The sequence below is a fragment of the Hyperoodon ampullatus genome (assembly GCF_949752795.1).
Source record: "Hyperoodon ampullatus genome assembly, chromosome: 12".
Taxonomy (NCBI): Eukaryota; Metazoa; Chordata; class Mammalia; order Artiodactyla; family Ziphiidae; genus Hyperoodon; species Hyperoodon ampullatus.
The window spans coordinates 74,678,620-74,703,671 of NC_136925.1; the positions used below are offsets into that span (position 1 = coordinate 74,678,620).

A 25,052-nucleotide genomic window follows, 5' to 3' on the forward strand; every position below is an offset into this window, starting at 1 on the left:
GACGTGTTCATTTGCTAGGCCTGCCATAGTAATGTACCGTGGACTGGACTGCTCAAACAGCAGGTTTATTTTCTCAAAGTTCTGGAGACCAGAAGACCAAGACCAAGGCGTCAGCAGGGTTGGTTTCTCCTGAGGCCTTTCTTCTGTGCCCGTGCATCTCTGGGCTGTTCCTCTTAGAGGGACACCAGCCCTACTGGACAAAGGTCCCACCCTTATGACCTCATGTTGGAGGCTGGGGCTTGAACATATAGATTTGGTGGCGGGGGGACACAGTTCAGTCCATAACATACTGTAAATCACTTATAGACCCAATCTGAGGTCCTGAGCATTCAGCTGGGATCTGGTCTGAACCAGCTAAAGGAAAAAAAGAAAAAAAGAGAGAGAGAGAGATGGCAGAACAATTTGTGACCGCCTGGAGGGGTGGGATGGGGAGGGTGGGAGGGAGGGAGATGCAAGAGGGAAGGGATGTGGGAACAGATGTATATGTATGACTGATTCACTTTATTATAAAGCAGAAACTAATAAAAAAAATAAAAAATAAAAATATAAAATGGTTAAATTAGGTGGCAGGGTGGTCATGAATTCTTTCCTGATTCAGTTTCCTGGTCAAGCCAGTGTCCGGTTAGTAAACATGAGATGAGATAACTCCTCCCCTCCCCGTCCTCCCAGGCTCCCCCAGACCACTCCTTTGCCTCTGTCCCAAGAGAGCCATAAAGGGGACATTAAAATAATGGATACAATTACCCTCTGTCTTGTTCTGTTTTCCTGCTGCAGCAGCTTATTATCCCTGGGGAGGGGCTTTGCCGGGGTTGGAGCAGGGGCGGGGGGGGAAGAAAAGGGAAATGCTGAATTGCACGGGCAGCTGTGTCTTCCATAACGAGCTCCGTGAAGACAAGGACCAGCTCAGCCAAGTAAAGGCAGTTTTCGTGACACCGCCCCCCCCGCCCCGCCCTCCTCCTTCTCTTCCTTTCCCCTTCATCGTCTCTCTTCTTCCAGGAGTTACAGAATAATGACTTAATTGCTAATAGGACCTTGCGATAAAACTCACTCCCGGAACATCACAGTCCATTTTCAGAAGATGAGCTTCTCAGAAACCAGAATTGGATTGCTTAATATTGAGTTTCCAAACAATGAAACGTTATAAAATCGGTTTGTTTGTTTTGCCAAAGCTGGCGGGGTTCTCCTGGCATGTCACCTGTCCATCGAAAGGCTGGAGAGGAAACACTGCAAAAGTTCAAGCAGAGAGAAGCAGTATGTAAAGAATTGAATTTGTGCTTCTGCTGTTCATGGCATCTTCTTTGGCCTACACAGAAACAGTAATCCTCTCTTCCTAAAGACTGAACTCAGTTTAAATCATACTTGTTTTTAGCTCCTCATCACACTTCTGAAGGTTTCTCTCTTAAAATAACATTTGTCATCAGTCAGAGGCCCCTGATTACTTGATACTTAGGTCTTGGTTATTGGGTGTAGCATCAGATTTGATTGTCATTAGTAGGAACAACAGAAAGGGGCTCTTTTAAATTGTTGATAGAGCAGGAAAAATTAGGGGGAAATCTCAAAACTAATGAACGCTTTTTTCGTATAAAAGAAACATACAGGGCTTCCCTGGTGGCACAGTGGTTGGGAGTCCGCCTGCCGATGCAGGGGGCGTGGGTTCGTGCCCCGGTCTGGGAGGATCCCATATGCTGCGGAGCGGCTGGGCCCGTGAGCCATGGCCGCTGAGCCTGCACGTCAGGAGCCTGTGCTCCGCAACGGGAGAGGCCACAACGGTGAGAGGCCCGCGTACCGCAAAAAAAAAAAAAAAAAGTAACATATAATTATTCACAGTTCAGATTTGTTTTCAAGTCTCCTTTTTCTGTTTCTATCATAAATAACAGCACTGTACTTCATATAGACAATTATAGTTGTACCTTCTGTAATAAAATAACAGTTGTATCCATTGTGTATTACACACTAAACTAGGGTCCTTTCTTACTTTATCCCATTTTAATTTTGAAATAGAGCCTATAACATAGATCTGTTTATATTCATAGTGTATTTCCAGGTAAAGAACCAGGACTCAGTGATGTAACTTACCCAGGTCCACAGGCAGTACAGGAACGGGGCCCTTCCTCTCACCCCTCAGAGCCACCTGGGTTACTGCTGCCCATCAGACTTTGGTTACCTCTTCCAGCCTTTGTGCTCGACGTTCCCATTCCTAATTGGTCCAGGGAAAGTCACACAACTGTCTCGAGGCCACTTCCACACCTCTCAGTGGGGCTACGCAGACCTCTCTCACCTCACCTGTCTCACAGGGCTGTTGGCGGCCTCAGCTGTGGTCCTTATGGTGAATTGAGGAGAGATGGGGAAGAATCTCCACAGCTCCGCAATGGAAATGGAAGAGTGAGATGTGAACAGTGTAATACCTGTGTAGATATGACCTTTATCTATCATTTTGGCAATGGATAAGAACAAAGCATATGATGAATGAACAAGAACAAAGTAAGTGAGAGAGGAACCAATTGGTTGATAAACAGTAGCAATGTTTAACAGTCATAAGGTATTATGCAGTTTTGTTTTGTTTTGTTTTGTTTTTGCGGTACGCGGGCCTCTCACTGCTGTGGCCTCTCCCGTTGCGGAGCACAGGCTCCGGACGCGCAGGCTCAGCGACCATGGCTCACGGGCCCAGCCGCTCTGCGGCATGTGGGATCCTCCCGGACCGGGGCTCGAACCCGTGTCCCCTGCATCGGCAGGTGGACTCTCAACCACTGCGCCACCAGGGAAGCCCCATAAGGTATTATTTACTCACTGCTGATTACTGTGACTAAGATGTAATTTGGAAAGCTACCACCCCGGGTGTAAGCTGTGTAACATTTTCTTGCATAAATATTAAAGTTTAAAAGGAATCAAGACTAAAATTGTAAAGTAAATGAATTTGCTTTACAAATTCATGTAAATTTATTTACACAGATATTGTAGCTGAAATCTCAGTAGTTTGGTAGGACGCATATTCCCATTGCAAAGGCAGCTCATAACATTTCTTTGTGCAGTTGAAGCACCCATGTTGCCACCGAGGAGCAGCGACACTAAATGCCATGATGTAAGGCAGACAGTGGCAGTAGGGATGAATAGTTAGAGCTAGGACTTTGGGGTCACACTGTCTGCTTTTGAATTCCAGCTCAACCAGCTGTTAGCCGTGTGATTTGTGTTATTATGCTTTTCCTCGTCTTATTTTCCTAATCTGCAAATTGGGGATAATGAAACTGTAATGACATGCACCTTGTGGAATTGTTGGAATTAAATGAGATACAGAGCGTGGAAAGCACTTGGCAGAGTTCCCAGAGGTTTAACCATTGGGCACCAAACTATTATTTGGAAAATTGGTAAATAAAAGAAAGGAATCGGGGTAAAAAATGAGTCACTGAAGAGGACATTCTTTCTCGCACTGGATATCACAGGGTGTGGCTATGATGTGGCCTGGAGCTGCCCACACAGAGCAGAAAGCCTGGGGATGAAGCCAACACCAAGAGGACAATAGGGAGAAACCCTGGGGCTGCATTATGCCACCTCTGGTCTTCCAGGCACGGAAACAGGAAGGACAGTGTCTTACTGAGCAAGCCAGCATGGGGCTTTCCTGGCAAGCATAGTTGAAAGCTGACTAAGGATACTGTCCTTAAAATCAGAACAAAAAAAGAAAAATAAATTATTTGGTGGGAAAAAGATGCACTCAGATGCAGAGTGGTCTTTGAACTGAAAGCTCTTAGTCCGTTGTAATATCTGAGATGCATGAAAGGTGCTGAACTTCTTCGTTTCCTTTGTCAACATCCAGTAGGTCAGACGCCCTGCTCGCATTTATTTTTCTTTTCTTCTAAAGAACTCTCCCTAATCTCTCATTTTCCAAAAGGCAGGGCGCACTGACTTTACAGTTGATCCTTGAAGAACAGGGGTTGGAACAGGGCGGGTCCACTTCTATACAGATTTTTTTCAATCTAAATATGACAGTAGTATTTCAGTCTCAACAATCCACGGTCTGCACTGGTTGAATCTGTGGATAGGGAGGAAACTTGGCTACCAAGGGCCAACTATAAATTATCCTTGGATTTTCAACCCTGCTGGGTATCAGTGCCCCTAAACCTCACGTGGTTCAAGGGTCAACTGTAGAATGTGTTGGCAACAACTCTTCCTGGGTCTCCCCACTCCAGCCGCATTCCTTTGTTTAGAAATTACCCCAGTTGCCTCTTGTAAGTTTTACTCTCCTTGAGAATCAGATTTCAGAATTGTACATGTGGAATTTTCCAGTTTCTGTTCGTAACTACATAAATACATGTTATATAGTCACATGGCTTATATAAGAATAGAAATTTTCTTGGGAGTTTGCACAAGACATTGTTTACAGGGGTCACCTCCAGGAAACAGTATTAGGAGAGCAAGACTTGGCTTTTTACTTCTATTATTTATTACTTCTCAGTTGAAAGTATTTTCTTTTTGAAAGTGTTTTTTGTTGAAAGTAAGTTTTTCTAACTAATGGAAAAGTTAGTTTGGAACAGGCTTCTTACCACTAAGAGTTATAGTTTCCTTTACAAAAGAAGAGAGAAATAACTGTACTTGCTCAGTCTTTTAGTCAACGCCATTGAAATAAATTGGGGTAGTCAGAGCTCTGTAATACTGGTCCAAAATGTGAGCACGATAGAGTCATCTTTATAATGATTGAACTTGACTTCCATCTTCGAAAGTCAGACGTTAAGAATTTATTGTGTTCATTCTTTTTATATGAAAAGCAAAGAATGAAAAAGATTTTTTTTTTAACTAAAAAGTAAAAAGTGACCCGACCCAAATGATCTACTTAATGGTTTGTCCCTCTGGAAGCAGGGACCAGGTCCTGGTCACCTTGGTATCCCCATAGTGAGTGCTCAGCCAAGGATTGTGGGTTGAATAAAGCCTCACTGTCCTTTCGCACAGGAACAGGCACTCGCTGGCCACCAGGAAAAATAACAGGCACTCTGATAGGACACGCCCCAAGTACCCAGAACATCCCTGGCAGTCACGGGCCGTGCAGGTGAATGTTACCTAACCCAGAAAGAAATCCCAGAGCCTCCATCACCACTAAGTCAAGCAAGTGGAATCCCAGTGGTAGCAGCACTGTTTTCATGATCATGATTTTGATTTTTTTTTTTTTTGCGGTACGCGGGCCTCTCACCGTTGTGGCCTCTCCTGTTGCGGAGCACAGGCTCCGGACGTGCAGGCTCAGCGGCCATGGCTCACGGGCCCAGCCACTCCGCGGCATGTGGGATCTTCCCGGACCGGGGCACGAACCCGTGTCCCCTGCATCGGCAGGCGGACTCTCAACCACTGCGCCACCAGGGAAGCCCTATCATGATTTTTAATACCTCTCTTCTTTCCTTTCACTTGATGTTTATACCGGCCATTTTTCCACTTGAATCATCTTAGTTTAATTATCTAAATGACCATTAGATGTAAACAGTTCTGTCCCTCGTGTCCAAAGAAGACGGAGAAGGGAAGAGACGAAAAACCCAGTCCTCGAGAAGTTTTGTTTGTTTCCTAATTCTCTAATCATCCTCCATTTTACTCATCTGTTTAAAAAGATACTTATTGCGGGCCTAATATTGCCAGGCACTGTACTTATAATTCAGAAAATACTTTTGCTCAGTAGTTTAAATGTTTGAGTTATTATTTCATCAAAAAGAATCTTTTTATTTAAATTACATCATCGTGTAGTTAACCGTTGTCGTCTCTTTGGTGGTTCTTTTTTTTTTTTTTTTGGCTGTGTTGGGTCTTAGTTGTGGCATGCAGGATCTTCGTTGAGGCATGCGGGATCTTTTGTTGCGGTGCATGGGCTCTTCCTTGCAGCGCTCAGGCTTCTCTCTAGTTGTGGTGTGAGGGTTTTCTCTCTCTAGTTGCGGCACGCAGGCTCTAGGGCTCGTGGGCTCTGTAGTGTGGCACACGGGCGTAGTTGCCCCGCGGCATATGGGATCTTAGTTCCCTGACCAGGGATCGAACCCGCATCCCCTGCATTGGAAGGGGGATTCTTTACCACTGAACCACCAGGGAAGTCCGTTTTTGGTTGTTCTTAAATTTTTGGAACAAGATGATGGGTGTTCGGCCATATTGGTGGAGGAATGAAATGTATAGAAGGGATTCCCTTTCAGATCATGAACTGAAGGAATAGTGAGTTCAAATGCTTATTTCTTTTCTGAATTACAACAAATCTGAATGATTTACCCAGTAGGAAAAAGCAGTAGATTTAAGGAGAAGTCAGAAAAGAAATTATTTCACAAACACAACAAAATTAACTACAATGATATTTTGGTTAAGTGGTAAATATGATACTATCACTTTATGAAACAGATTTTTAGGTAATTTTTCTACTCATTCTAAGAGTGTTTTACTCTTCTGAATGACAAGTTTTAGGTGTATGAATATTTTCTCTTTGCTGGTGTTAATGAATGTTTATAAAGGCTATTCCTATAACTCGTCGTTCCTCCAAAAGAAGCTTAACCCGAAATCAAAGATTTGGAAGATTCATTGTAGTTAAAATTAGGGGCCTGAAGGGCAAAAGCCCATGCTTTTCAGCCTTTGTAAAAGAATCCCTTAATGCAGCACGATAAGTAAGTGCGATTCAGTGGCCCCTCATTATTTTAAGCAGGAGGCCTTCCTCAAGGGCACACAAATAAGTCAACATAGATCACCACTGACCCCAGGCGTGGGTCCAGAGGTCAACTCCCAAGGGCTGTCCAAATTCTTCTTTCCTGCAGTGCTCCCCTGACTCTTGTCTGGGGGCTCCAATCCTTTGGTAACAGAGTGTTTTTTATTGGGAGAGAATCTGATGCGAATGTGTAAGGTCTTGTTAACATAATTCCATACTGTCTGCTCAGCAGGACTTTTATTTTAAACACAGATGGACTGGAGGTGGCTTTGTCTCCAGGGCTGGGTGTCAGCTCTGCACACTCCACATGCTTCCTGGTCTGTTCTTGCTCATCCCAAATAAGTAGGGATTCTTGATTTTTTTTTTTTTTTTTTTTTTTTTTTTTTGCGGTACACGGGCCTCTCACTGCTGTGGCCTCTCCCGTTGCGGAGCACAGGCTCCGGACACGCAGGCTCAGTGGCCACGGCTCACGGGCCCAGCCGCTCCGCGGCATGTGGGATCTTCCCCGACCGGGGCACGAACCCGTGTCCCCTGCATCGGCAGGTGGACTCCCAACCACTGCGCCACCAGGGAAGCCCAGATTCTTGATTCTTGAAAGTGACGATTGCATCATTGGAAAGGAACATGGGAGTCTTCTGATTGATCTCATTTTTCTCCCATTTGACAGAAGTAAGTTGAAAATAGAGGAAAGACACTTCATACTTCCTGGCATTTACTATTTTGGCTACTTAGAAAAGCTCCTAGTTTTTGTGACACTATCAGAATGACCCAAAGATGCATGTGCTGAGTCACTGCAGCCAGTGGTTCAGCTCCAGGAAGCATGTGAATCACACTGCCTTTGTCGGTCTTGGTCTTGCACCAGCTAAAAGTGAACGGTGGAAAGCTTAATTTTCACGTCTGTTAAAAAAGCTTGTAAACAAGCAGGCAGTGCAACTGTGTTATCCACAATAGAAGCTTCCATTATAACTTTGCTCAGATGAACCCAAATGCACTGCCTTCGGGGTTCTTCCTGGGTTTTCTCACCTAACGTGGATTTAAATATGATCTGCCTCATACTGAATTCTGCCCTGGAGTGAATAGTGTTGCAGCCTCAGAAGCAGCAGCAGTCAAGTCTGGGTAGCATCCTCACCCAGATACCTTCGACCTAGAGACTTATTTTAAATTAGAGACGGAGCAGCTTCACTGTGGCTGAATGCGGTCACTCATTTCTTAAACTATAAAACGCTGGTTCCTTTTTCCAAATCCATATCCCCACACAGATTATAAAGGCATCTTAAAATGCTCATGTCAGAATGCAGTGAGGCAGGAAAATTGTTGTAGAGTAACTGGTATGAGTTTGTAGCCCAGGAAACTGGAAAAAATATGAACAGTTCCCACCAGTGTCCTTTGTGTTTGATGTTTCAGTGCTAAAACATTAAGCATGGGTTTCTTTCTGGGGTCTCCTAGGAACAGCGACTGTAGTAACCAGAGAAAAATGTTACCCCCCTGCTAGGAACAGAAACCTCAGGAGGAGAAGTAGCCATCCACATACCTAGTTTTAAAGTACAGGAAATCCCCACCTACAAGCAGGTTGTGTGCCAGAAGTTTATTTGTAGTTCATTGCTCGAAACCCAGAGCACATTTTCCTGAAGACATGCTATCAGTGGTGCCTGTATTCCAGGCAGGCCTCAGAAGCCTTTTTAGCCCATAATATACTTACTAAAGGGCAATCCCGTGCAATTAGCAAGACAGGAGCTGGCCACCGTATATCCCAGTGTTTATGTGTCTGGCCGCGTGGACCTACCTCACTCACACTCTCATAGTCCGGGTGGTTATAAGGCCGCAGGTGCACAGGTTTCCTCCTCGACCTGGAGCTCGGGCCGGGAAGTAGCAGCACTTGGTCAGGGGTGAAAGGGCTTCCCTCTCCCCTTCCTCCTCAGCACGTCACCCCCTTCCCCAGGAGCTCCCTTTCCCAGGGCTAAAGGCAGTGGGGGGAGGCATCCTAGGCCATATTGACTAAGCCAGGGCCTCTCAGATGGAAACGTGCACACAGATCTCCTGGGGATGTGCTGAAATTGCAGATTCTGATTCAGTGGGCCGCAGGTGGACCCTGAGATCTTGAATTTCCCACAACTCCTGGGTGATACCAATGCCCCTGGTCCACAGACCCCAGTCTGAGTAGCGAGAGTCTGTCAGCATCACAGGGGGGAAGAGCGGGCGTCAGAGAAATCCTGTCCCTACAGAAAAGGACCTTGAGAGTGAGAGACCGGAGATGTGTGACAGAGGCCTTATCTGGGTTCCTTTGGTGTTGAGAACTTCCAGCCTGGTGAGAAGAAGTGGGAATACTAAAATCGATAAGGAGCAGCTCATTCAAAATCCTCACACTCCGGGTCCTAGACCCGTGTTTAGTGTGTGAGCATCACCAGAGGAAACCGGCCAGCTTCCCCAGCTCCCCGGGGGTCTCTGTTGCAGGTGGACAAAGAGTGCTTTTTGCAAAACCGCTCTAGACCCAGTGCAGCAAAGCAGTGAGAAGCACGGGCCTGGTTTTAATTCTGTCTCCACCACTGACGAGCTGTGCATCCTTGAGCCGATGCCTTTGTGCCTAAATGTCCTCTGTCCTCATCCGTAAAGTGAGGCTAAAATTAGTGCCTACCTCTGAGGGTGACGGGGAACTCAAGTTATTATCTATGTAAAATTCTGAGTATAGAGTGCCCAAACGGTGGTGGAGGCAGCAGTGGTGGTGGTGGTTATATGCATAATTTGAGATTACAAATGTGGAGTCCAATTTCCCATTTTGCTGTTTATTACCTGTGTGGCCTTGGGCAAATGACTTAACACCTCTAAACCTCCATTTCCTTCCTTGTAACATGGAAACGATACAAGTACCTACTTCACTGAGTTTGGGGGACGATGAAAAAAAAGCATTTGCACAGTGCCTAGCACATAGTAAGTTCTCAATAAACCACAGTTACTGCTAGTGACGTAGGCCAGCTATCTGGAGAACAGGAGTTTTCAAACTGTGCTCCAAGGGTTGAAGATTTTACCGAAATGTGTCTTGGGGGTTATTCATTATTCATTCCTTCCACACCCACTGTCCCCTTCAGCCAGAGGGGCTCATCTCTGTTGGGCTTCAGCATTAAGATTTGACTTAGTAAAAAGAGTTTGAAAATCACTGTTTTGGAGCTATGGTATGCTGTGGGACCAGGGAGGGATTTCATTTCCTTAAACAAAGATTGGAATAGCAGATGGTGAATTTTAAAAGATACATGGATATATAACCCAAAGTTCCATGAGGCTGAATTGAACTATATAGTTAATTTATGTCGTTAGATGTACAGTGTCCGGAGTGATCACCCTGCAGCACTGGCTAATATATAATCTTTTGTTCCCTCCCCTAGATGAGCACCATGCCAGGACTGCCGACTCGGCCCTGCTTCTATGACATAGATCTTGATACGGAAACAGAGCAAGTTAAAGGCTTGTTCTAAGTGGACAAGATTTTCACAGGACTCAATTCAGGTAGGCTATTGTGCTTTTTACTTTTTCTTTCTTTCTTTTTTCCCTAGTTCAAATCTCTTTTAGTTTTATTTTGTTTGGTTTTTCTGATATTTATTACAGAAATGGTCTGATAAGTAATTTCCTCACTTGGTTACTATGAATTCCTACCAGGTTACAGCCATGCTCTGGGTCACCCCTGGGTGTGGATATGCAGTGAGATGGTCAGGTCCTTGGTGTGCCTGGACCCGATTCCAGTGAAAGTCAGTCACACCGTCTCTGAATATAGATTTGTTTTAAGGCATCTCTTGCTATAACAAAGGAGCCTTGTAAATTCATTATTCTTTTTTTTTTTTTTGCGGTACGCGGGCCTCTCACTGTTGTGGCCTCTCCCGTTGCGGAGCACGGGCTCCGGACGTGCAGGCTCACGGGCCCAGCCGCTCCACGGCATGTGGGATCTTCCTGGACCGGGGCACGAACCCGTGTCCCCTGCATCGGCAGGCGAACTCTCAACCACTGCGCCACCAGGGAAGCCCAATTCATTATTCTTTTTCAAGAATTAAAACTAATATCTGCTGTCATTAACTATACCAACTATACCTTCATCCCACGTATCTCTTGGTACAGAGTTAGAATCATGTGATAGAGGACTCCCAGTATGCTCGTTTCCTGGGGCTGCCGTAACAGTGTCACAACTGGGCAGCTTAAACAACAGACATTTGTTCTCCCACAGTTCTGGAGGCCAAAAGTCCAAAATCAAGGTGTCCTCCGGGCTATGCACTCGCTGAGATTCTGGCAGAATCCCTCCTGGCCTCTTCCCAACTCCTGCTGGTGCCCATGGATCCTTGACATGCCTCTGTCTCCCTGTGTGTCTCTGTCTTCCTTAAAGGACACCAGTCGCATTGAATTGCAGCCCACCTTATTGACCTCTTCTTAACTTGATTATATCTGCAAAGACCCTATTTCCAGTTAAGGTCGCTCTCAGAGGTACTAGGGGTCAGGGCTTCAACATACCTTTTGGGGACACAATCGAACCCATAACACTACCGCACAACAGGGGGATTGGGCTCTCATACCACTGGAAGGATTCATAGAGATAGGGCAGATCGTCTAACTCCAGGGGTCCTGTGAGTCACAGGAAGCACAGGGCAGCAGGAATTAGAGCCCTTGATGATTCAGGGCCTGCGCAGTGTAAGAGGGTTGGGCTTGCCTTGGCGCTAGCTTAGGCGGCCCACAGCGGGGGGGCCTTTGGTCTCATTCCTGTCTGTGCCTTGGTCCTGCAGCCGCAGGCACACCTGCTGGCTTCTGTCCTCGCTTCCCATCACAAAGATAAAGGACCCCCCACCACCCCGCCCTCCCGCAATCCTCCTCCCTGGGAAACTCCCAATCAGAAGGCTCAGAGACTTGGAGCTGCTTTTCCCCATCCCATATATCAGACAAGTCCTCACCCCTCACCGTATCCTCAAGACGCATTGCTTCCCCATAAACACCCCCATGCCTTCTTCCTGCTCCCTCCTGTCCCTGTTCCTTAGCCCAGCACCCGTCCTTCTTGCCCGTATATTCTGGGCCTTTCAGGTGAGCTTGCTCGACCTAAAGACCCTTCTGTCCAATTGTCTCTGAGTTACGCCCTAAGCCAAGCACACAGGACTCTCACATCTGTTTGTTTGGCTATCAGTAGTGAACATGGGGAGATTTGGTTTTTTTTGCAAGTCTTTGTTACTAAAACACGGAAGACTTAGGCTATGATGAGAAAGGTAAGAGACACATTAATACAAGTTGCGGGATTGTTCGGTGTGGGTTGCGTGTGTGATGTTTGGTGTTGTCTGTATGTGTTTTTTGCTGAGGAGTGGGAGCTGTATTTAGTTTTAACCACAATCACATTTCAAATCTTCTGTCACTTCTGAAAAAGAAAACTCCAGAAAATGAACTAACGGAGACTGATTTAACAGAGAAGCCCATAAACTTGAGCTTTGATAACAGAGTTATTTTGGTCTTTTGATATGACGGTGCATGTGTATGTGTGTGTGAACGTCTTGGGTTTCCCAGCCAGGCCTTGGGAAAATCACAATATCATTCCTCTTAAACTTTGAGTTGACCCCTGTCCAGACTGATTTCCCTTGTCATGTCAATCCGTTATGCTACATTTCTGCCACTTGTCATTTTTCTCCAGAACAAGTGTGTGTAATTCTTTCATCTCTCTCAGATAGATGAGTATTTTTCCAGCCTTTTGGTCCATTTTTATTTGCTCTCCAAATAGGTCATATAAATGCATTTATGCCTTAATTATTGCATTTGGGGCTCAGGTAATACCAGGTGGCGTGTCCTTAGCTTTACCGGTACCTACATCTAAATCCTTGTGTTCAAGTTCCCTGACAAGTATCCCTCTGGACTTCGTTCAAAGACTGAGCAGGGAGACTTCCCTGGCAGTCCAGTGGTTGAGACTGAACACTTCCACTGCAGGGGGCACGGGTCCGATCCCTGGTCGGGGCACTAAGGTCCCGCATGTTGCGGGGTGCGGCCAAAAAAAAAGGAGAGAATTAAAAACAAAAACAAAGACAGAGCAGGGGTTGGGGGTCAAGACACTTGCCTTTGGGGATTCCCTCCAATGGGCCAGGCACTGTGCTAAGCACCTCTCGTGGGCAGTCACTGCACCCCTTGCAGGCAGGTGTTGTTCTGTCCCCTGTGGTCACAAGAGGGGGTAGCTGAGGGATGGCCCTGACCCACCAGATAGCAGAGGAATAATACTGCCTTTCACTACTCAGCCTCTCGTTCCATAGCTGTAGCAGGAAATGCTTTGCCATCCCCGGTCACATGTCATGCTGGCCTCAAATTTCAGAACTGCGGAAACTCTGGCCCAGAGACATCAACAACTTGCCTAAGTTGCACAGCTGATAAGTACAAAAGCCAAGACTCAACCCAGATCTGCTTACTCTCGGTCTCACCCCATCCTTTCTGCCTGAAACCAAAAGATTTTCACGGGGTAAATGAACTTTGGCCCATTCTGGAAGATGATAACCAGCTCTTTGAACAGACCCATAATTTGGGGATAACCAGGTGGTTTTTTTTAATAACAAAAGATAATTGAGTATTAAAAGCTATGACTTTGTCAAAATTCTTTTCAGTCAGACTGTACTAGAGCTATCTCTTACTTAAGTCTCTCATTGAATGTCATCTTCCCACTCAATTATCCAAGGTTCTTTCTTCTGTGTGAATTGCCAAACCTTGTTCTAGGCTTGGTAGGCAGCGTTTCAAAACCCATCACTTGACCCTGCTTGAATAATAGCAAACCATCCAGTGCTGTAAGAGGAAACCACTGTACAAAGCAAACACTCCCTCTCGGGTGTCCTTCAGAACAGTGATCCTGTAGACATTCTTCCTGCTTCCTGTCCCCTCTCGCATACGGCGGGCAGGGACCACTCCTACTCACAGTCACAGGTCTGTAGCTGTTAAAAATGCATAAAATACAAATGTTAAAGCTTGGATGATAGCTCGGCCAGATTTGAGCATCAGGAGAGGAAATGTCCGGTGGGCTGCTTTGCTCACATCGTGGTCAGACTCCAGCTCTTTCTCTGGACTCAGCTGCAGGGCATCGCTCCCCTTACTCCTTGCAGAATGTGTTGCAGACGTGACGTGTCCCACATGGAAGAAGCCACTCGGTTGAGGACTGCTGTCTTTCCTTCCGCTTCCTCACCGTCCCTGCTTATCTCACCCTCTAGGAAACGGTGTGAGACAATATGAGCCGGAGATGCCAGGAATCCACCAGAATTTGAGCTCTTGCTTCTTTTTTTCCAAAGCTTCCCTGTCGTGCTTTCACTGTTGTTAGACTAAGGGCATGATTCATTCTTTTGGATGTTACCAAATAGAACTAATTAAAATGAGTTGTTCGTCCCAGTGAAACTGGTCCTGCGACATTACTGGTCAGTCTTTTGTTTGAAGATGATTGGATTTGGAGGTTTGATTCCCCCCCCCTTTGGGTTTGTCATTTTGAAGCTTTATCATATTTCTGGGCCTTGGCAGGATTCAAATGAACTCAAGAAAACCTGGCAGATTTCCTGAAGGATTCAGACACTCCCTTACTTTGTTCTGATGTGCAAAGTTGTGGTTAGTATGGAACCAAATTGACTCTGGCCCTGCTATAATTGTTTTCCTTGAATTGCACACGCAAAAAGGAGTATAATACCAGCTCATTTCTTCCCTAAACTTTCTTTCGAGCCGAAATTTTCAGTGATATTCAATAATTATAAATTAATCTCCAGACGCTGCTTGTGGACAGAGCCTCTTATCCCCAGGTTGTAAACCACAGAGTTTCAGGGTTTCCTGGGGGAGCTCCAGGGCTCTCTGATTTTAATTTTGAAACTCTGTCTTTTCAAGAAGCAGCTCAGAAATTGTTCATCACCGTTGTGCTTCAAGAGAAAGCCCTCAGTCCCTCACCCCAAGCTATCCATGGGACGGAGGGAGCCCCCTTTTTCCCACTCCCAGGCAGGAGCCAGAACAGGCTGGAAGCCCAAGCTGCTGAAATAAACGATTGTGATAAGTAAATCTAAAATGGAATCTTTAACATCTCTAAAAGGTGGTGATAATTACATCTCCCATATCTAACTAAAATGGAATGTTTTGAGGCTTAACGGTTGTGAAATTCTTAATTAATTCCCTTTTAAAAGAAACTTCCCAGGAGGCAGTGGATCTAATCATCTTATACTTTTTTTTTTAAATAAAGCAAGAAAAATAATATTTCATCAAACTCTGGAAAAATATGATTTTTCTAATAACTCTAAATTTATACATGGTTAATATAATATATAAGAAATTATAGGTCAATGAGAAAAGCTTGGGTGCGCTTTTGGAAAAGCTTGGAAAAGCTTGGAGAAAAGCTTCAGTTATGTCATTAGTTATAATCTACCAGTTGGTTTGAAAAAATTAGAACTTGTAAGGTAGGGTGAAAGTTTTAACCAAATGCTTTGAACTTGAAATTTTCTCCATTTTGCAAAAAACACTTTTTATCAGACATTCAAACGGGTTAATAAGCACCCAGTGACTATCAAGCAGCTTCACTAATAAGATAAATAAATAGACTTACTTCTCCTCAATTCAAAAGCAAATCTCAAAAAAAAAATTCATGATATAAATGATTCTAAATTATTCACTTTTCAGGTTTTAAAAAAATTGTCAAAGTATGTCGCCATCAACTTTACAAATACTGCTGAGGTTGACTTCGTTTTTACTTTAAAGTCACTTTCAGGGGCTTCCCTGGTGGCACAGTGGTTAAGAATCCGCCTGCCAATGCAGGGGGCATGGGTTCGAGCCCTGGTCCGGGACGATCCCACATGCCACGGAGTAACGAACCCGCGAGCCACAACTACTGAAGCCGACACGCCTAGAGCCCATGCTCTGCCGCAAGAGAAGCCACCGCAACGAAAAGCCCATGCACCGCAATGAAGAGAGTAGCACCTGCTCACCGCAACTAGAGAAAGCCCACGCGCAGCAATGAAGACCCAACGCAGCCTAAAATAAATAAATAAAATAAATAAATTTATAATAAATAATAAAGTCACTTTGGTAGCGTATTTAACTTTAACCTCTGTTATTCAACAGTGGGAACCAAAACAAGATGGTTGTCAGCAAAGGGAAGCCAAGACCCAAGTGTCATTACCAATAATTAACAAAAGGGTAAATACAATGAAATTGTCGTAGTTTAATAAATAGGAGAGAACTCCCCTTACGGGTGTGTGTGTGTGTGTGTGTGTGTGTGTGTGTGTGTTTTATCCCCATGGCTGCTATAACAAATCACTTGGTGGTTTAAAATACCAGAAATTGATTCTTTCACAGTTCTAGAGGCTAGAAGTCTGCAATCAGTATTAGCAGGCTGAAATCAAGGTGCCAACAGGCCACACTCCCTCCAGAAGCTCCAGGGGAGAATCCTTTCCTTGCCTTCTCCAGATTCTAGCTGCTGCCAGCAGCCCTTGACTTGTGGCCACGTCACTCCAGTCTCTGCCTCTGGTCATTCACGTTGCCTGGGCACTTTGTAATTTCTTATTATTCACATACCATGATTGGATGTCTTATATATTCTATCTTCCAAAAGATTTAACACTAAATCAAATTTTAAAAAAATTTTCCCCACTGAATAAACAATAAACAACTGATTCATTTGCACCTTCGCTATTGTGTTTCTGATTCTTTTTAAATTTATATTCAGACTTTCTATACCTTTACCAACCCTTTGAATTTTCTGAAAATATGGAACCACAGACTCTAAGCCTCTTGAACTATAAAAACTGTTGATACCGAGGCCACGCGGTCAATCCACGGGTCTTCCACCGAGCCCACCCTCGTCTCTCCCGCCACCCACCTTCCCTCCCCAGTAGTCACTGTGCCTCGTACCTAGGGTCACCAGAGCCACCGACGGGAGGCTGGCACATCACTGAGAGGAGGGTCAGGGTCTGCACCAGGCAGACCTCCCTTCCTAACATCAAAAATATTGTCTTTTTGTTAATGTTTACTATGCTTGTGATGCTTCTGTTTTCTGTTTACTTCCCTGATTTGAACCAGACATCAGGGGAGTATTTGAAACTCCTAGTCCCCTGCCTTCATCACCGTCTTCTGTTCTAAAGGTAATAAAGCATCCCTTCTGGCTCCAGACCCTGCCCTCATCCGTGGGAGGCTGGCTCATTGTATTCCAGCCGAGTTTGAACTCTTGGTCGAGTAGATAAATTCCTCCTTGTATAAATTCAGATCAAAGGCCAAGTGCTTGTATTTTACGTTTCTCCCAATGAACACTTTTTTTTTTTTTTTTTTGGTACTTAGGTGTTTTGTTTGCTTTTTTCTTTTTAAAATGTAGTTTGATCACTTCTTTTTCTAAAGAGATTGCAGAATTCACAGTGACAGAGAGTCTTAGTATCCTTTGCGGGAAAACAACAAAGCTTTAACAATAATAAGAAATTCCAGACTCACTCACTTCCATTCTTGTCCTAAATGCATTTTACAGACCTTGCTCTCTGTGCCTGCTATAAAAGAGAAACTGAAATCCAAGGCAACAGGATTGCTAATCTAAAATCCTGGATGTTCTCACTTGACAGGATCCTGGAAACTTGTAGCTTCCAAATTTAGAAGTCATGGAATTTTAGCCACGGTCCCCAAGCAAAATCTTTTAGGAAATTCAGAACTGCTGCCTGCCGTGTCCATGCTGGCTCAGTCCCGAGTGGTGCAGAATCGGATTCTCCACTGCTCATATCAAGCAATGATCCCAGCCTTGCCTTGTGAATAGAATCACTTGTCTGCTCTTATATTTTCTTGTGGTCTCCAACTTTAGAGCTATCATATATGAACAGTTTGACACCAGAGGAAAAAAGCTGTTCTTAAACCACCGAAATATTTTTTTTTTCCTGTTTTTCAGGCTCCACAAACACAAACTACTCCTTGCCTTTTTGCTGCAGTTGGAGAAGAAAATGAATTTGAAATATGCTCTTACGCAATGCTGGGGAAATGGTGAAATAGGCCAAAGATTTATTCGCCGTTCAAGATGAATTCTGTTTGTAACAGAGTGTAGTGTTCAGGAAAAGGACCTCCACCAAGTCTGAAAGAAACTAATTTATTTTCTGTTTCTGCAGAGTTTACATTATTTCCCACTGCTTACACTTTCGAATGTTTATTTTATGGGGACTGGGGGATTAAAAGAGTGTGAACTAAAAGGTAACATTTTCCACGATGGAGTTTTCTATTTTGTCTTTGAACTGAAAATAAACATGTATGTAGAAAACCAACCAGCAAGCTTTCAGTGCCAGATAAGACGCGCTGACTGCTCTCTAGAGGTAGCTTTTCATGGTGGGGTTGTTACCTGACACTGATTTCCTGGAAAATTGTGAATGCAACGAGAGCTTTATAAACATAACAAGGAAAAAATAACAGAGAAATATCAGGTCAGTTGTGAAATCTTCTGACTGCTGGAAAGTGGTAATATCCTTTGGAACAAAATATATTTTATATCCAGAACTACTTTTCAGCGCCAGGGAAGTTTACATCACTTACCTAGAAACTGATGGGTTTATGCTAGTTTCTTCCACCGATGAATGAATCTCAATGGCCATTAAGCTCTCGCAGGCCCATAGGGCAAGAGAAGTGACCCTTAAAGGTCGGGTGTTTGGCAAATGTTTTTTCATTTTTCCAGCCCTTAAATTGTTCCTGACCCTCTCTTGTTTCCATTTTTTCCCTACAATAATACAAAATTACATAAAAGTTAAGACAAAACCAAGGATTCAGGAACAAACAAGCAGTGATTGTCCTCTAAGCAGTATCAGTAAAGTAGTCACCATAAATATCTTAAATGTCCCCCAGGCACATCCTGCCAAAGTCCTTGCCATCATATCCTGCATGTTCTTGTACTACACCCTCAGTGACCCTGCTTGTTAGCTGCTCTGCCCATAATGTATCTTTATGTGCAGTTTAATTTGTTCCAAAACACTGTTTAATAAGTAAAAAGCCTCCCCACGCAGACTGTCTGTCCTGAGAATAATTTTGCTTCACGTTTCTGAAGTGTCACAGTCCCATTGTCATCCACCCCACCCCACCCCCGTCCCTGCCTTTTATTTGCATGTATGCCTCTCCAAATACACAGTGAACTAGCATCTCCGATATATAAATCTATTTCAAGATTATGAGGGTTCACAATCAATTCATTCTCTATATAATGTGCCCGGTGAGCAGCCTTTCTCGCGAAATGATTTTTATTTAATCTTTTTTATTCTTTTCATTTTATTTTTTGGCCGAGCGGCATGTGGAATCTTAGTTCCCCCACCAGAGATCAAACCTATGCCCCCTACATTGGAAACATGGAGTCTTAACCACTGGACTGCCAGGGAAGTCCCCGAAGTGATTTTTAAGCAGTTCCCTTCTGCTTGTTATTTTCCTCTGCCATTTAAAGTTTCATTTTCTGTTTTTGAAAATGTTTTAGGAAAAAAAAAATCTTACAAACCTATATTCCAAGGGCTTTAGGCCAGAGACTTCTTTCCTTACCTGCTTTCACCAGGCAACTCACCAATTCATCAGAAAAAGGAGAGAAAAAAAGAGCATCCTGAATACAGATGTGGGAGGGCTTCTCAACACTCACACCGAAGGACGTATAATCCAGGTGTTGCTGGGAACTCCACAGTTTTCCCATCATGTGGGCTCGTTTTGACTCCTAGATGTCATAACTCGCGTTCCGATGGATTTGTTTTTTTTCATGCACTAACCCTACTAGGATACACTCCTGCTGAGCGATAAGCAGCCTCCACTGAGAAGAAAGGTCTTTGGCAGTTTAATTAATGGGCTTGTGAACTCATGATGACCGAGGCACTCACGGGAAGGAGAAGATGTTATTTTAGAAAAGACCTAGTTACCTACCATCTCTCAGGCCAAGGCATGAAAAAAAAAAAAATCACATAACCTTTGGCGTGGTGGGTTTTAGACAGAAATCTTCCCAAGAAGGGTAGATCCTGATTTCTCTCTGCCTCTATAACTGAAATGTAAGAAACTACTAACAGACCAGAAATGATGAGGGCCACAGTGACCACCATGGTACACAGAGACGTATGGCCTTGCTCCCTCTTTGCTCAGGGTCCTGAAGTAACACCTGCAAGGGTTAAGACCCAGACCAGAAGGATCTTCTGAAAGCTGACAGAGGAACACACCATAGTGATTAATAAAAAGCAAGGGAGAGATGAATGGAGACTCAGGAAAGTAGCGCCAAGGCAATTAGCCAATCCTTTCCTTAATATCCTTTTTATTTCTCTATTTCTAGGGTTATTCTCTTTGTTTTAACTGTAATGTGCTGACTCCATTAAAACAATACATCAGTGTTCTTCACAACAGATATTCAAAGAGAATCCTCCTGTCTTACATTACCCAGGGGCTGTTTTTTAACATAATTTACACCCGCCGATAGATAAGATGGTGTATGAAGCTTACTTTATTTATTCCAGGAAAGTCCACCTACACGTTTGTCCATTGCTTTTGTATAAATGTGTATGTACAAGGGAGTAAAAATTAAGTAATATGTGCACTTTTACAGCATTTGTTAATGCAGCCATGGATCGAGGGACCCCAAAAAAGCTCTTATAGCTACACTTTAAACAAGGGATAGTGCTGAAATCCAAGAGTCCGTGAACTTGGATGGGGGAAAAAGTACATCTTTGTATTCACTAACCTCTAACTGTAATGTAACATTTCCTTCGATTATGAATGTCAGCAGCAAATCACAGCAATATTCGCAGTACCTGTGTCTGTCGCAGTCGAAATCACCGACATTCTAATATTACAGTTTCTGCAGACAGTCACAGTAGCAATTATGCCCATCACAGTAGCACATCATCTAACAAGGCTGATGTGCCACTATCCTGTTATTTCATGTGTCAAGAGCCACATATATTGCTGTAATCAAATTTGATAACTTTTTCAACATTTTAATAACTGCATTTCACTATTGTCCTGCATTATAATCATACACATGGCATTTAAAGAGGTTCTGAGAAGGGCTACACAGACTTCATCTGACTGTTTAAGGGATCTATAGCACCAAAATGGTGATGACCGCCAGGGACTGTATGAAATTCTAACCTCCTAAATCCTGCAGCCTGTTGTGATGCTCTGGGATGTTAATACATCTGCATCTGTGCTCCAAGCCATCCCTAAGGGTCCCTGCTCCAGGGCTCCTGTATCTGAGATCCTTGTTCTGGGAGTAGCCCAGGTAGCACCTGTCACTGGAGCCCTCTCAAGCCTAACTCAGATGAGATGGAAGAAGCTCTGGAAACTAGAGTGCTGTGTCAATGTAGAGCTTACTTAACAACCCCAATCCCTGGGCCAGCTCCTGAGCTCCCACCCCTGCCCTGCTTTGGGGTCCAACTTTCCCACAGGGCTTTAGACGCTGCCCCTGGCAACCAAGGTTCTACCTGACCTGGTCTCCCCAAGGTTCACACAGACCCTCAGCTTGCATCCTAGTTCTGGGGACCACTGGCTCAGGGTAACCACAGATACCATTCCCACAAAATTACAAGTTTTGCTGTATGGTTTTCCTGATAAGGGATCTTACCGTTGTTGAGTAACATTGTTTAATTCATTGACTAGTTCATTTATTCTACAAACCCCTATTGGGCAGCTACCACGTGTGAAGCAGAATGTCTTAAAAAGAAAAAGAAGTCGACGTACAAGGTCCATGACTGAAGGGAACGTGTTGGGGCATTCCCCACTGTATCCCAAACCCACAGAGTAGTGGAATGGAAGGTAGTAGTTGATCAGTAAGTATTTTCTGAGTAAATTCATCTGTCCCCTCACTGAGCATGTGTTAGCCCACTTGCTGACACCAGTGACTGGTGTTGGAAGTGGGGGGCAGTCCTGTTGGTTGGGACCCTGCTCTCTAACCTGTGGGGTCTGCACTAACTGTGCAGTGAGCGTCAGAACTGAATTGAATGGAGTTGTAAGACATCTAGTTGGTGTCGGGAGTGTACACCAATGGAGGATTTCGTTAAGCAAAGGATTTTAGTTCATGTCGTGAAAAACTATTGAGATACATAAATACCAAAAGTTTCAGAAATCATGGGGCAGATTTCGTGGCCTACATCATGTCCCTGACAGATTGCCCACAGGCCCCCATGTCACACTTTGAGAACAACTCTTACTCAGTTTTAGATTGAGCTATTGGTCAATTCGAAGATCTGATTTAGTTTCAAGCCCTTAGCCATCAAGAGATAGGCAAGATTTCTGCTAGACCCCATAAATTTCCTGAGAGCAAGCCAGTGTCTGCAGATCTGGGCAGACACCATTGGTCACTGGATATGAGACACTAAATAGCTATGTCCCTTCCTGAAAGGCCAGAGTCCCCCTACCTGGCAGCTGTCCGTGGGATGTTACCCACAGTTGCACCATGTTCTGAACTTGCATTAAAGCAACCATAGATTCAGGGAATTGTCCAAAGAACCGTTCTTTTCTTTCTTTCTTTCTTTCTTTCTTTCTTTGGCTGTATTGGTTCTTCATTGCTGCGTGCAGGCTTTCTCTAGTTGCGGCGATAAGGGGCTACTCTTTGTTGCGGTGCGCGGGCTTCTCACTGCGGTGGCTTCTCGTTGTGGAGCATGGGCTCTAGGCACATGGGCTTTGGTCGTTGTGGCACGCAGGCCCAGTAGTTGTGGCACACGGGCTTAGTTGTTCCGTGGCATGTGGGATCTTCCCGGACCAGGGCTTGAACCCATGTCCCCTGCATTGGCAGGTGGATTCTCAACAACTGCGCCACCAGGGAAGCCCCAAAGAATCATTCTTAATGATGACTCTGGGCCTTCCTTCCGGTCTCAGTAAGCTGGTCGATTCTAGGACAAAAGATGAGTATCATGAACCAAAAAAGATGGCGAAAATACTTCATAAAAATGGCGTAGGACCATGTAGTTGAGCTGTCAACATGAGACAAGAAAAGAATGAAATGCCCTGCTGTGCCCTCCTCCTGTGACCTCAGCCTTGTCAATGTGGGTTGTCTTCCTAGTTAATCTAATGCTCTTCCTTTGTGCTGCTTAGGCTCTGGGGTAAGCATCCTCCTCAGGTCCAAAGTGCAGCCACCTAACCTAGCATTGCTTTCCTGAGTCCAAGACTGCAATGAACACTTTTCATGGAGCAACACCGTGACTGGCCATGGCCAGTGTGTTCAAGGTAAGCTAAATCCATATGAGCTAGCTGAACACCAAAATCCTCTCTGGGCAGTTAATAGCAGACTCCCAAGCATTTGGGTAGGCTAGTTTTACTTATAGGTTTTAGAATCACGATTTTTTTTGTTTAACTGGTCTCAGGACCATCTGCATTAGAATTACGTGCAATCCTTGTTAAAAATGTAGCTTCCCACCTCCACTTAGACCTAGTATATTCAACTCTCTAGAAACGATCCTGGGAATCAGTATTTGAACAATTCACTAAATTATTCTCCTGCATCCTAAATTTAAAAATTAACCCAAACTCCACTTTTGTTATCACCACTGTGCCTAGCACAATGCTTCACACCTAGAAGGTGCTATGCAGAGACTTGTTGAAAGCCTGAGTACACATTTCTAGCAGTCCATCTCCTGGCCTGTGGCGGCCCTACCTGCATGTTATGCATCATCCTTACAGCCCTCTCAATTCCTGATACCCCTTCAGAGCCAAGGAATTAAGTTTGGTTTTTTTCATGGCATTTCTCTCCTCCCTTCCTCAGCTGTGGCTTCTCCAGGCTCCCAAGCACCACCCCCCACAAGCTGAATCCTTAAACCATCTGAGGAACCACAGACCTCCTAGGAAGATTCCATGGACAACGAAGAGATATATGAGGCCAGCCAAGTTCAGGATCTCTCATCCCAGACTCGTGTCTAATAATCCAGTATGGGTTGAGTGCCTACCCAGGCAAGGCCTCACACTCGGCTCCATGGATTAACGAGGATGATCAAGGTCGGGGAGGGGTGCTGGTAAAATGGTCCCAGAAGCCACTGGGAGGATCCTGGAGGCAGTGGGGGATGGCTTTCCACCCGCCTGCCAGAGGGAGTTTATACCCATGCTTTTGAGTTTTTCATAAACTCACACTCCGTGGCAAGGCTTCCCTTCTCTTTAGCACCCTAGGTTTGTATTTAAGTCTCCTGAAATGCTTTAAAAAATCCAACCTTTCAGATACGTTGTCAGTCATATTTCATCCCACGATTAGAATGAGACTCAAGGCAGGTTTGTTCTGAAAACAGCCCTTGTCTCCTCTGTTTTGTCAGGGCAGAGCTCAGAGGAGGGCAATGGAATTGCCCAGACTGAGTCTGAGGTTAGAGTGTTTATGTAACAAATCCGCTAAACTTAAATATTTCTCGTGGTGTGGTCAGGGCCACAAACCTTTGCCCGGGCCCACCACGGTGAGTGTCGTCTGTTTACTCAAGCCTGTGTGGGCATCTCTGTTTACGTGAAGGGACCCTGCTAGCTTAAAGCCCGTTAATATGTTCAGTTATAGATCACGATGCTTACGTATTTTACAGTAAGGATTGCAAAGACAATTTTTCAAAGTAATCAGACTGGTTAACATTGGTGTGTGTGCTGAGCAGACATACTGAATGAATGTTTGCTTGGCAAAGTCTTACAATTAAGGAATTTTTCTTCCCCAGATAATTACATGAGCCCTGATAGTGTTCCTCCAGGCCAGCCTACCAATTACCTTCCCCCTTGATAGAGACAACGTGTACCAGACAAACAGCTGAGACAGACACCCCGAAGGGACTGGAAAAGCTCTCCTGGGGCCAGAACTAGGCAACTGTATGAGAAGTGATGCTTTCCAACTCCATCACGGAGCTGGGAGCCAAAGGATGCTTCAGGGGCCAGGGGAAAAGATGCTGAATAACACCCCAACTCCCTCCAAGCCATTTTCTACTGTGGCTTCATTACTGAGTTTGAAATGTGAATTCCCAGAATATCAGACATCCCCAAGCTCCAATGGGAGCACAGAAAGGCCTTCCAAAGCCAAATGTAAATTATTTTTGAATTATTCATGCCACCTCGATAGCCATTAGAACAGAGAATTGAACTAACTGTAAATACGTATAAACAGAAGTGACAGAAACAGAAACATCCACAGCAAACTACAGATGAACAGAAAAATCCCCTTAAGTGCTAAATAATTAGGGAGGAGGGAAGCCAGGGGAGGTGGGAGGCCATAGTTGTAGAGTGATGAGTGACTTGGGACTCAACTGGCAACAGCCAGCGAGATGGGAGCTGGCTTGAAGGAGAGGAGGGCTGAGCCTTGGCAGAGAGGAAGGGGGAGTGGTGAGGACTGAGGAGGGAAAATAAGATGAATCTGTGGTGGGGTCTGGTTTCTGACAAATCTGAGCTCAGAGAGGCAAAAGTGACAGAGGGAGCCCCGGCCAACGTGAAAAAAAGAAAGTACGCACTAGATGAGATATTGGAGGTCCTCCTGGAACCTCAGGAC

General features: G+C 44.7%; 1 protein-coding gene across 1 annotated transcript in view; it reads left to right on the forward strand.

Moving 5' to 3' along the window:
- MTHFD1L (methylenetetrahydrofolate dehydrogenase (NADP+ dependent) 1 like) overlaps positions 1 to 17,786 on the forward strand; it is a gene marked incomplete at its 5' end in the record, with an annotated part of 194,017 nt that extends 176,231 nt beyond the window's left edge. Inside the window, 2 exons of the mRNA XM_079716853.1 lie at positions 10,021 to 10,141; positions 17,511 to 17,786. Coding sequence (XP_079572979.1) covers positions 10,021 to 10,110 — 90 coding nt within the window. The 3' untranslated portion in view covers positions 10,111 to 10,141; positions 17,511 to 17,786. The remainder of the gene's footprint in view (positions 1 to 10,020; positions 10,142 to 17,510) is intronic.
- Between the last annotated feature and the right edge of the window lie 7,266 nt (positions 17,787 to 25,052).